The following is an 11,347-nucleotide window of genomic DNA, read 5'->3' as shown; positions in this document are numbered from 1 at the left end:
TAGCCACTATCATTATGCGGTACTTCTGCATGCACGGAATGTAAATAACACTAGTCGACAAAAAAATTTTTTTAGGTAACATAAGAATTAATATCATATTGTGATAAAATGGACCTTTACAGATATGAAAATATGAAAAAAATAATTGTAGCACCTAAGGTTTTTATGTTACATTTATAGAACCATATTCATTGGTAAAATATTTAATATTTATTAAAAAAATAATGTCAAGTATTTTTAAATCGTAATTTTGACAATATTTATAGTTTATATCCAATAAACATGCCCCAAGTATCAGATGGCAATGGAGGAAATGAATTTTAAATGACATTCGTGCATCAAGAGATTTGTAGGCGTCTAGAAGTTCATCAACTAACTGTTGGTAGTTTGGATCCATATTGTTGCCAAAAAATCCCCTCACTACTCTAAAAAATGCTCCAAGTTCCTGTCTGGTGAGCTTTTTTTGCAAAATTATCATCGTCCAGCAATTTTTTTATTTGTGGCCCCATAAAAATACCTTCCTTTAATTTGGCATCACTCAACTGGGGAAAGACTACTCTAACGTATTTGAATCCATCATCCTCTTCATCCATAGCTTTTAAAAAGTTTTTCATCACTGTCCCATAGACAAAGAAAAGAGCAATGTTTCGTAAACCCTCCCTGAAGACCCATTAAAATTCCAAACACCTTTAGGTACCCACATATCTACCACTTATACTTGTAGTTAATTTTGTCTAAAGCAAGCGAATATTTTCATAAGTTTCTTTCATCTTCACAGAATGAACAACTGGTATAGACGGTTTTAAATTTCCATTGTGTAATAGCACTGCTTTCAAACTGTATTTAGACTACTCTATAAATAGGCGCCAGTCAGTGAGATTATGCTCATTATTAAGTTCCTTTATTCCATTCTGTAGAATACAGAAAATGTAACATTTCTTTTTCTAAAGGTCATAATTTTTGTCTCTTTAATAATAAGCTCCATTCCTTAAGACGGGAAGCAAGAAGTTCGGACTGTTGTTTTGATAACACCACGTGCTAAATCATTCAACTCACTTTGAACAATCAAATGTGGCTCGCCGGAACTGGTACTTGGAGTAAAATAGTATCTTCTAAAACAATATTTTGTGGATCTAAAGGCGCAATTGGTCCTGGTAAATCTTCGTTATGGGGAATAGGTCGTATAGCAAACGGCAAATATGGATACTCGATTTTGTGCTTTCCTTTCTTAGAATAACCTTCAGTCTTTGTTAGACAAAAATAGCAGTCGTCAAAAAGGTTAGTAGGTTCCCACCATACCATTGGAATTGCAAAAGACTTGCTTTTCGTCCCATTCATCCACTGCACTAATGACACTTTACAACTAACACAGCACGCTTGGGGGCCCACTGCTCGTCTTGATCTCTAATTAAAGTACTAAAATATTTGAAATAGGCTTTTTTCACATTTTCGGAAAATGGCCTGGCTTGCGATTTCACCATAAATTCTTACCAAATTAGCAAAATTTGTCACAAGTTTTGCAACTACGGCGCGTTTGACTCCACATTTTCGTCTTTATAATCACTTTTTGCACTTTGAACAGAGAAACACTTAGTAAGAAACTCAACAGAATACTAATTTTTAAGTTATTTTTATGTTTATTATTCTGAATAATACAGTTCAGATATTTTTTTGGCCATAAAATTTACCGATATTAACCACCCCTTTATAAAATTACATACCTGCTAATGTAAACAGGGATAATTAAGCTATTGAAAGGTGGTATGTGTTAGGGCTTAATTAATACTTTTTCTATTTTTGGACAGGTATTTCCATTTTTAAAATAATTGTCTCGCCTGTGTTACGAAAATCTTGTTGGTCAGTGTAATTGTCAAAAAGTGTGGTTAATCGTTTAAAAGCTAACCTTACTTAGTCTCAGAAAACTTTATTTATTGTGGTGATTTAAACGATGCATTAAGTTATTGAAAATGGGGAGGCAAAAAAATACTCCTAAAAAGAATGAAATAATAGAAGTTGATCGAAGATGCCTTGATTACATTCCTGTAGTTACGAAGAGAAAATGGAGAAATACTTCTAAAAGGGAAAAAACATATAACATTTTAGCACCTACGAACCCAAAATATTATTTAGGAAACTTGTTTGTTGGTCAAACAAATAATATATTTCCTGAAGAATATACCACAGTAAAGATTTCATTCAACTTTGCCAAAAATGATTCCGAAAATTTAGAATCCTGTGATAACATTATATTGCTTTGTGGTACTACTTCAGTTATAATTAGAAGTTGTAGCGATACAGTTTTCTTAAAAGGTACTCTTATTACTTAGAAAAAGTGGATACCTACTACACAATTTTATTTTAGACTTAGCTTCCTATGGAAAATCATTTTTCTTTGAATTTGTACCGCACAACGAAAACGTATGGTTGAAGGTTTATTTGAGAACTTTACCACTGGAAAAGTTTTACCTAAAGCTTGGTAATTGCTTGAAGAGATTATTTTTAATGCTTTATGGTGAACGATGCTCTGCTAAATGTATGTATTTCAATAACAAAATATATTATTCTAAATATTGAAATATTTCAGTTGATGCTATTGAAAACATAGAAAAATTCCATGGGACTAACAAAATTAAATTGATGTATTCCCAATTGATTGAAAACCGCAAATCTAATAAAAAAAATGAGAATATGGAAGCTGTTCAACATCTGCAATTAAAACCTAAACTAAGACCATATCAGGAAGATTCTGTTAGGTGGATGTTACAAAGGGAAAGAAAAAGTATTTCATATACAGGCTAGTACACATATACTCTTCCCAAGAGAAGAAATATTTTTATTTTTCATTGAAAATTTTCAAAATGTACTGAATTTTTTAGATAATTATTGAATTGTATATCTGCAAATTAAGTGAGAGTGATAAAAAAATGTTTGTATTTTATTTCAGATGATCTGCATCCATTGTACATTCCTATAAAACTGGAGTCTGGTCTTGAAATTTACTTTGATAAATATACAGGATATGTTACTTCTGAAAAACCAGTCATTTCTCCAACTAGTCGAGGAGGTATTTTAGCTGACGAAATGGGTCTAGGCAAAACAGTAGAAGTTTTAGCTTGTATATTACTGAATCCAAAGTGTCCTGATAAAGTAGAAGAACTTACATGTGATTTAGAAGATATGCCAATTGTAAGAAAGATACCAAAAAAGAGAAACTGTATAATTGATTCAGACGATGAATTAAGCTCAGAAAATACATCTCTAATAAAAAAATTGAAAGATACAGAAGAAAGAGTTTCAGAAGAAGAAGATGCAATAATTCCTATAGTAAAATTACAAAGAAAAAAACGAAAAATGGTTATTGAGACCAAAAAAACAGATTACGCCCATAAACCAAAACCACTGAAAATACCAAAGGATTTTGTACAGCCCGAAAGTAAAAAAAGTGCTACATTCCTAGCTCTTGATATGTGGTACAAAAACATTCTATCAGAAATCAGTACAGTTAAACCAGAGTCATATGAAGATCCCAATAAAAAATCAGTTCAATGTATTTGTGGCAGTATTTCTGAAGAAAGAATTATTAAGTGTTCTAATTGCATCAAATATCAACACATAGAATGTTTAGGATACAAAAAATCTCTTGGAAAATATATTTGTCCGCAGTGTTGGATGGAGGAACCTCTAATAGAATCAAAAGCAACTCTTATAGTTACTCCTACAGCTTTAAAAACTCAGTGGAAAAAAGAAATATGTAAACATATTACTGGAAACTTTAAAGTTTTGCAGTATCAAGGGTTTAGTGCTACTCCAGTATATCCCACAGAGTTGAAGGAGTACGATGTGGTATTAACTACTTACAATGTATTACAGAATGAACTTAGATTAACAGAAAATGGACAAGTAAGAATAATATTACCATTATAATGATTCATCTATATAATACTTCTTTTTTGATATTACAACTCCAGACGACTGTTACTTAAAATCACTATTGCCCTACACCTTTGACAATCTTATACTACTATTTCCCATTGCTGGCTTCCAATCCTAGTTATATGCTGCATTGACATCCTTGCATATTTTTCTAGGTCACACTATTGATCATTTGTTCGTCAAAAATACTCATGACTATACTATCACCTATTCTGTATTGTGATGCCTTCTTCATAACTTAACTTTCATCTACTTGGTATCCATTCCAAGAACCTCGTTAATTTATTTTCTTTTGTTGAGAATCTGAGTTTCAATGCCATAAGTTGATTTGTAAATTTTATTTTTAGCAGTTTATATCTTAATAAAGATGGTTGTACGATTCTGACCTACTTATCTCATTTCGTTCGCTTTTATGTGACTGACTATTTTTTCTTTGCCAAAATATCTCTAATTCTGCCTTGTGTTGTTTCGACTTTTTGGGGCCCAAATATTGTTCTAAAAGGAAACACATTTCAGTTTGGTTATTTCTATTTTGAATCTATGATTAGATCTTTTGAGTATATTAAATTTGTTTTTAGGAATTTAATTTAAGGAAAGCAAGGAAATACTTAACTCCTGGAAGCCCTTTAACAAGATTAAAATGGTGGAGACTATGTCTTGATGAAGCACAAACTGTAGAAACTCCAGGTCGTATGGTGTCTGCAATGGCTAGAAAAATTGAAGCTTTTTATAGGTGGGCAGTTACTGGAACTCCTATTTCAAAAAATATCTCAGGTAAATTGCGTCAAATATAATAATTGAGATAAGATTTTTGTCATATCCCCATTTGGTTATCTTAAAAATTCAATGTTGCACTCCATAGCTTCTTACATTTTCATTATACAAAATTTTATCCATTTCCATTATTTTGTATAGAAATTTTTGGTTTTGTTATAGATCTTCAAGGATTAATAGACTATCTTCAAATTAATTCCTATTCTGACATAACCGTTTGGAATAAGATCTTGTATGAACCTTATTTGGCAGGTAATGAACAACCGTTGCTCAATTTTTTGTCAGATGTTCTTTGGAGGACTGCAAAAAAAGATGTGACAAATCAGGTAGTACTAATTTACTTTTAAGTATATATTAATTAGTTAATTTTTTAAATTTTGTAATGTGTTTACAGATAAACATACCCCAACAAACATACTTAGAGCATTTGTTGGAGTTTTCAGCTGTTGAAAAATATTTCTACAAAAGGGAACACGAATTGATCTGTAATGATTTTTTATCTAAAGTTAGAAAGTATGATTTATCCATACATCTTGAAAGTTTGGATAAGAGTACATTGAAAAAGGTAAAGTGAATAAAATGTAAATAAGTGAATTTATTTAATAGTCAGTTTATATTAAAAAAAACAAACTGATGTCAGATTAATGCATTTAATGCTTAAACTTTGATTTTACTTTACTTGTGATTTTATCTATTCTAATTTTATATGCTGATTAACTATGACGTTTTCTAATTAGGCGTTGAACATAATGAAGAAGCCTAAAAATGGCCGAACTTTATTTGATCGTACTGATTAAAAGCCTAAATGTGATTGAATTAGGGAGTCGTTTTGGTTTTCCAGCCACTTTGAACCTTTATCTAAAAAGATATTTTGTGCATAACTTTGGATCTCACTGATATGCCTCCAAAATAAGTAGAGTCCTTCCAGGGGCGGTTATTTTTCTGGACATTTCCCAAGGTGTTAACACTATTTCTTCAAGGTACATAAGGCCATTTATATACGCTCTACCATCCCTAAGGTTTGCTTGCAGAATCTGCAAATATCTTCGTCTTTGGCCTGCCTAACATCTTGAGTTGGTATTTGACAGAGCAGTGACCTGTCAGAAGACTGACCACCAGTTAAATATGTTTGCTTTGAAAAATTTTCAAAATCTCCAATTTAAATTCTGTGATGCTCATTTATCTACTTTTCAATTATTTTTTGAAACCTTAAAACATTTTTTTGGGGGCAAAAGAATTTCCAAAATCATCTAATTAATTCATATTCCATAAAGTTCTTATTTATAAAAAGGTCAAATCCTATTAATTTCGAAGAAAACCGTGAAACAGGAGATGAGGTTTGATCGTTTTTATAGTATGATTTTGTTTCTGCTGCAGTTAGATTTTTCATGTGTATCCTATACATTTGGAATCTTTCTCAGTCGTATTGTTTTAAAATATTCTCATATTATTGAATTAACAATTATAATGTAGATCTGAACTTTTTAAGTTATTGGCACCTTTATTAACGTTAAGACATGCTTGTACACATCCAAATACTGTACGAGGAAGATATTTAGCCACAAAAAAACAAGTTACATCGATGAAAGACCTTTTAAATGCACTTATTTTAAAAAATACGAACGATAGTGAAGATTGTCTGAGGTTGATCATCTCAGCCTATAACGGTAAGCATTTTAATTATGCTTATGTACTTTCATTTTTTGTTTAAATTGTTCCAAGTGTTCCATTATACTTGTCTATCATATACCAAGAAATGGGGCAATTTACTAGTTAAATTAGCCAGTGGTATGTTTTGAAATGATGTTATATTGAAGCCAGCTTTGGGAATTTATTCACTATAGAGGGGTCTGCCTTTTAACATTTGAAATCATTGTCTGTTTATATAATTATAGGTTTAGCTGGAATCCACATTTTGGAAAACTCCCATCAAGAAGCTATCAACAATTATAGACAAGTGCTTCAATTAGTAGCCAGATTTTCTGGTGATAAATGTGAAGCAAAATTAACAATTGATAAACCACAAGTTATACATACTTTGTATAATTTAGCAGAAATAATAAGTATTTATCCTCCAGAACAACCAACTTTAAGGGATGAAAACTTGAAAACTGATTGTATTGAATTGGAAAGAAAGTATATGGAAAAGTTTATCAGTGATGTAAGTATTAATTTAAAAATATAACGTCTTGTTATGTATTTTATTTCATAATTCGGGATACTTTCTACACTCTATTCAGTTTCATTTAGGTTTATTAAAAGTACAAGATAGGTTTATTAAAAAAATGTTTTTTTGTAGTCTACCAGTGCTTTTGATAGCTTCAGTGCCATTATGTTGGAAATAGAAAAAATGCAAAACCAGTTTTCTCTGAAAGATGGTCAGTGGTATTCAGATGGTTTGGATTGGCTATTTTTGAATGGTCATTATAATGAACTTCTTAATAAAATCCACATGGCATGTGAAAATGCGGGTGTGCCGAATAATTTGAGGTTGGTATTTCATCTATCAATACTTGCATTTATTTTTATTCAATTCTTTTAGCCAGTTCACGGTGACGTGTATGACTGTTTGATTGATGGTCATAACATATACTTTTTCTCTCATTGCCTTTCTCTTTTTCCTCTTTTACTCCTTCCCATTTTATCTCTTTTATCTCAGCAGCTTTTATCGCATTTTTGACAGATACCTAATTAATATCAAAATATGACTTTTAATTTCTTATTACTTAAATTTTATACTTTTTTGTAAACTTTTGTTAATAAATGATCTTAATTTCAAATCTCTTTGCATTATTAATGGATTTGTCAGTAAATAATTTTTTTATCAAATAGAAATATTTATTAAAAAATCCATTAATAATTAGAAGAGACCTAAAATCAAGACCATTTACAACAAAATTATCAACATTATGATTGACTCGTAAATCTATTTGACTAGGAAAAGCATGATTAAACTTGGGTAGGATTAACTTTAGAAGAATAAATTTTTTTCCAACGCTTATTGCTAACCCTGGACGTTCCGACTACGACTTAGATTTTTTATTGAATGAAATACTAATTTTTATTATTATTATTATATAACAGAAAACTTTTAAAAGAATTAGTAACAAAATACACACATAGAGTTAATAAAAAAGTTTACAGTTTTTGAAAAAACAATGAATCAAAACATTTGAGACATATATCAAGTTCGTGTTCACCACACAATGATTTAGTGCATTTGTGGCAACTGCTTTTCCTCATTTTTAGTTTTTCTAACGAGCATATGGCACAAATTTTCCTTTTTTTAACTATATGATAACCTGCAGCTTTTATTTCTTCAGTCTCAAGTATCAACTCGATCTACCACTTCAAAATCTGTCTAATCGAATCCTAAAGGATAGTTTGAATTAGTATCAAATATCTTCTTTGATGGCTTCATTGCTGCAGAAAACGTGAAAATCCCAATAAGAGCTCCAACTTCTATTCTATATCTGTTGGTCTCTGAGTGGCATATATTTCTCAGATTTTATTGCAATTTCATCATTTACCAAATCATCTGTTATATAAGACGAAAAGCAACACAAAATCTAATTAATTTTTGCACTCGCGTGAAGCTCCAGATCTATTGTGCACAATGTTTCTTGAGACTTTCTAAGTAGTATGGTACTCGATGGTGTAACGGTAAATGTTTTTAATACAATAAATTCTCATTCTCTTTTTTGTGAACCAAACTTACACCTCCATGCTCTTAGTTTGATATTGATCGATTTCGATGCTAATAAAATTCCAAATAAGTAGGGGGGATCAATTTTTCCCAATATTGTACGTTATTTGAATACTGATATACTTTCATTATTTTTGCGCAGGAATACTGATGAAAGGCAGCTACTTCGATCAATGTGTGTATGGGATGACGAAATATTTGAATTGAGATCTAAATTATTTGAAGCTGTTGAACTTCTGTATGATAACCAACCGGAAAGCGTCCATAAAATAATTATCAAACAAGATCTTGTAACGCAAGCTATGAATTGTCATTTGAGGCCCCAGAAAAAAAGCAGACAAGCAAACAAGTGTTCAGTGTGTGTAGCCAACGATCATTTGAAGAAATATGAAATAAAGTTGTTTTGTATGACTAAAAGGGAGAAAACATTTGAAGAAATGTCGCTGGTAGGCAGTTGGAAACCTACGTTGCAAGAGTTGGTATTTAGAGGTGTGTTATTGTCAAATTTTATAGATTTTTCAAACGATTTATTTTCTTTATGACTTGGATAAACTAGTTTTTAAATTATCAGTTTTTTATGAAATTTTTATTTCTGTTTTAGCTATTCATAGTGCCTTAAGAACAAAACATGCCAAAACAGAATATGTTAAAGATGGAGAACTTCATATTAACATAATAGAAAATTTAAAAAAGGAATTTAAAGTAACTTTTAATCATGAATATATTTTTATTGTATAAAATTCATACTAAATTCGATTTTTAGGAGTTGAGAAGACTTTGGACGTTTCTTGATCAGCAAATTTGCGCTAGAGATGAATTAGATATATGCAAAGTTAGATTACAATTAAAAACAGATAAGGAAATACAGAAAACTGATAAAACGTTGAAAAACCTAACGTATGAGTTAGAAAACAAACATGAAACTATAAATTTGTTAAGTGTCCATGAAGTAAGTTTCACTACATAAACTATCTGTTTAGATGTCATCAGAAATCTGACTTCATCAATGTTAATAAGGAAAGAAAAGTTCTTCCATCTAAGTGTGCCATCTTTTAATACTATTTAGTACCATATTTGATGCTAAAACAACACTTTCTGAATTGCACTTTGACGACCAAGTTTTCATCTTCAGAATCTGATGCTAAACAATTTGACCATCTGTTTCTGAAGACTATAACTTTGTTACTAAAACTCTTTCAAACAGCGTGTTCAGTTTTAATATAGCCAATAGTTGCAAAAATTCAAATTGAGTCAAAATTCCATATTTGATTTGACATTAATAGCTTATCAGGTGTACTGCATAATTTTTTTTTATTAGTTGGATTATCAAATGTGTTTATTGGAAAATGAAGTTAGACAAAACACAGCAAAACTGGAAAAGCTGCTAGGTACTCAGAGCTATCTAGAAACATTAAGAAAACAACAGTATGAAGGTCAAAGTCCGGACCCTTGTCCAATTTGTAAAAATACACTTGAACAGCATTGGAGCATTTTATTGTGCGGGCATAGCTACTGTTTAGAATGTATACAAGTACTTTTGGAGCAGGTAAGATTTTTTTCAATATTCTCATTACGTTGGCAATTGGCACTACATCTTGATGTGAGCCTTGGCTTCACCAACGTTCCCCATCCTGTCACATTCATTATTTTTGCGAACTGATACGGTGTGTACCTCTTTCTCTATTCTATATTCACTTAGACATTCGCTTGTCCTCCATTCTTTCAATGTGGTCAAATCATCTCAACTTCTGGACTTTAATGGTGAATCAAACGACGTTTTCATTGCCTAGTATTTCATCGAGTTCTCTATTATTTCGGATTCTTTAGTCTGATTCGTTCATTCTCATTCCTCCATCTAATCTTTCTCTCAAATATTCTTGATGTTTCTTACCCTTACCCACTGCTATAAGTTATGCTTGGTCTTATTAGAGACGTATAGATTTTCAACTACATTTTTCTTGTTATTAGTTTGTTTTTCAGAAGCTTCATATTCTCATTGAAAAACTGAATGTGTGCTTTCTTCATTTTACTTTCTTATGTATTGGATGATCACTCTTGTACTTATTTCTTAAGCTGTTTTTTACCATCTTCATTAATTTCTCTTAAGTTTTTCCTACTTTTGTTCTCAGTTCCTTTATTTGGTCTATTTAATTTTTTGTTGTTCGCTTTTTGGTTTTTATGAGATTTTTAGCCTCCACTATTTTTCTTATTGCCTATCTGTCTCCATTTTAACATATACATATACCAACACAGCTGTTTATTCTTTTTTCTATTGTAATTTTTTTGAAACTTCTTTTCTAATGTTTAATTTTATGTTTTTTTAATTTCCATTTTGTTTTATCTTTCTCCTATCGTTCCAATAGTTTGTACTTCTTTTATCTTACATATTTAGAATGAATCAAATTATGTAATGTATAGAAAATGAATATAATGAAAAGAAAAGTGTAAAGAGGAAATAAAAGAAAAGAAATTTGCAAAATGGAGAATCTACTAGAGGATAAATAAAGGAAATGAACACGCCAAAGGTGAAAATCTACACATCAAAGAAACATATATGTTGTTGATTGAAATACTACTTTTAATGGAAAATCAAATAGTATGTATAAGAACAAAGTATATGTCCCAAGAAACAAATCTCTTAATCGATAGAGGAGAAAAAGATGAATGCAACAATATGAGAAATCAATGAAATATATAAGGTAATATTAATAATAATTGTACACAAAAGTCAAATAACAAACTGGTGGACACAAAAAGGAAGAAAATTGAGGTATGTTCCTATACTGGTTAAAGAATTGAAGTAGAAATTTATTGGACATACTTCAAGACTAAAAGGCACCCTATGAAATGAGATATAGATACACTGTAGATTATGGAATCATAATTTAAAAAAATGCTTGTCTATCTTGTACACCAGCTCAATTAGAACCCAAG

General features: G+C 30.6%; 1 protein-coding gene across 1 annotated transcript in view; it reads left to right on the top strand.

Annotated features, from left to right (window-relative positions):
- The first annotated feature begins 296 nt into the window (after window positions 1-296).
- The window catches only part of LOC130442980 (E3 ubiquitin-protein ligase SHPRH), a 21,382-nt gene continuing 10,331 nt past the window's right edge, over window positions 297-11,347 (top strand). Inside the window, exons 1-14 of the mRNA XM_056777402.1 lie at window positions 297-2,310; window positions 2,363-2,533; window positions 2,585-2,794; window positions 2,945-3,900; window positions 4,512-4,707; window positions 4,870-5,033; window positions 5,102-5,272; window positions 6,197-6,374; window positions 6,603-6,868; window positions 7,007-7,197; window positions 8,556-8,902; window positions 9,015-9,115; window positions 9,177-9,362; window positions 9,732-9,959. Coding sequence (XP_056633380.1) covers window positions 1,968-2,310; window positions 2,363-2,533; window positions 2,585-2,794; window positions 2,945-3,900; window positions 4,512-4,707; window positions 4,870-5,033; window positions 5,102-5,272; window positions 6,197-6,374; window positions 6,603-6,868; window positions 7,007-7,197; window positions 8,556-8,902; window positions 9,015-9,115; window positions 9,177-9,362; window positions 9,732-9,959 — 3,708 coding nt within the window. The 5' untranslated portion in view covers window positions 297-1,967. The remainder of the gene's footprint in view (window positions 2,311-2,362; window positions 2,534-2,584; window positions 2,795-2,944; window positions 3,901-4,511; window positions 4,708-4,869; window positions 5,034-5,101; window positions 5,273-6,196; window positions 6,375-6,602; window positions 6,869-7,006; window positions 7,198-8,555; window positions 8,903-9,014; window positions 9,116-9,176; window positions 9,363-9,731; window positions 9,960-11,347) is intronic.

Source organism: Diorhabda sublineata, chromosome 4 (genome assembly GCF_026230105.1).
Source record: "Diorhabda sublineata isolate icDioSubl1.1 chromosome 4, icDioSubl1.1, whole genome shotgun sequence".
NCBI classification, from domain to species: domain Eukaryota; kingdom Metazoa; phylum Arthropoda; class Insecta; order Coleoptera; family Chrysomelidae; genus Diorhabda; species Diorhabda sublineata.
Note: the sequence above shows the minus strand (reverse complement) of the source record. Positions and strands in the feature narration are given on the sequence as shown.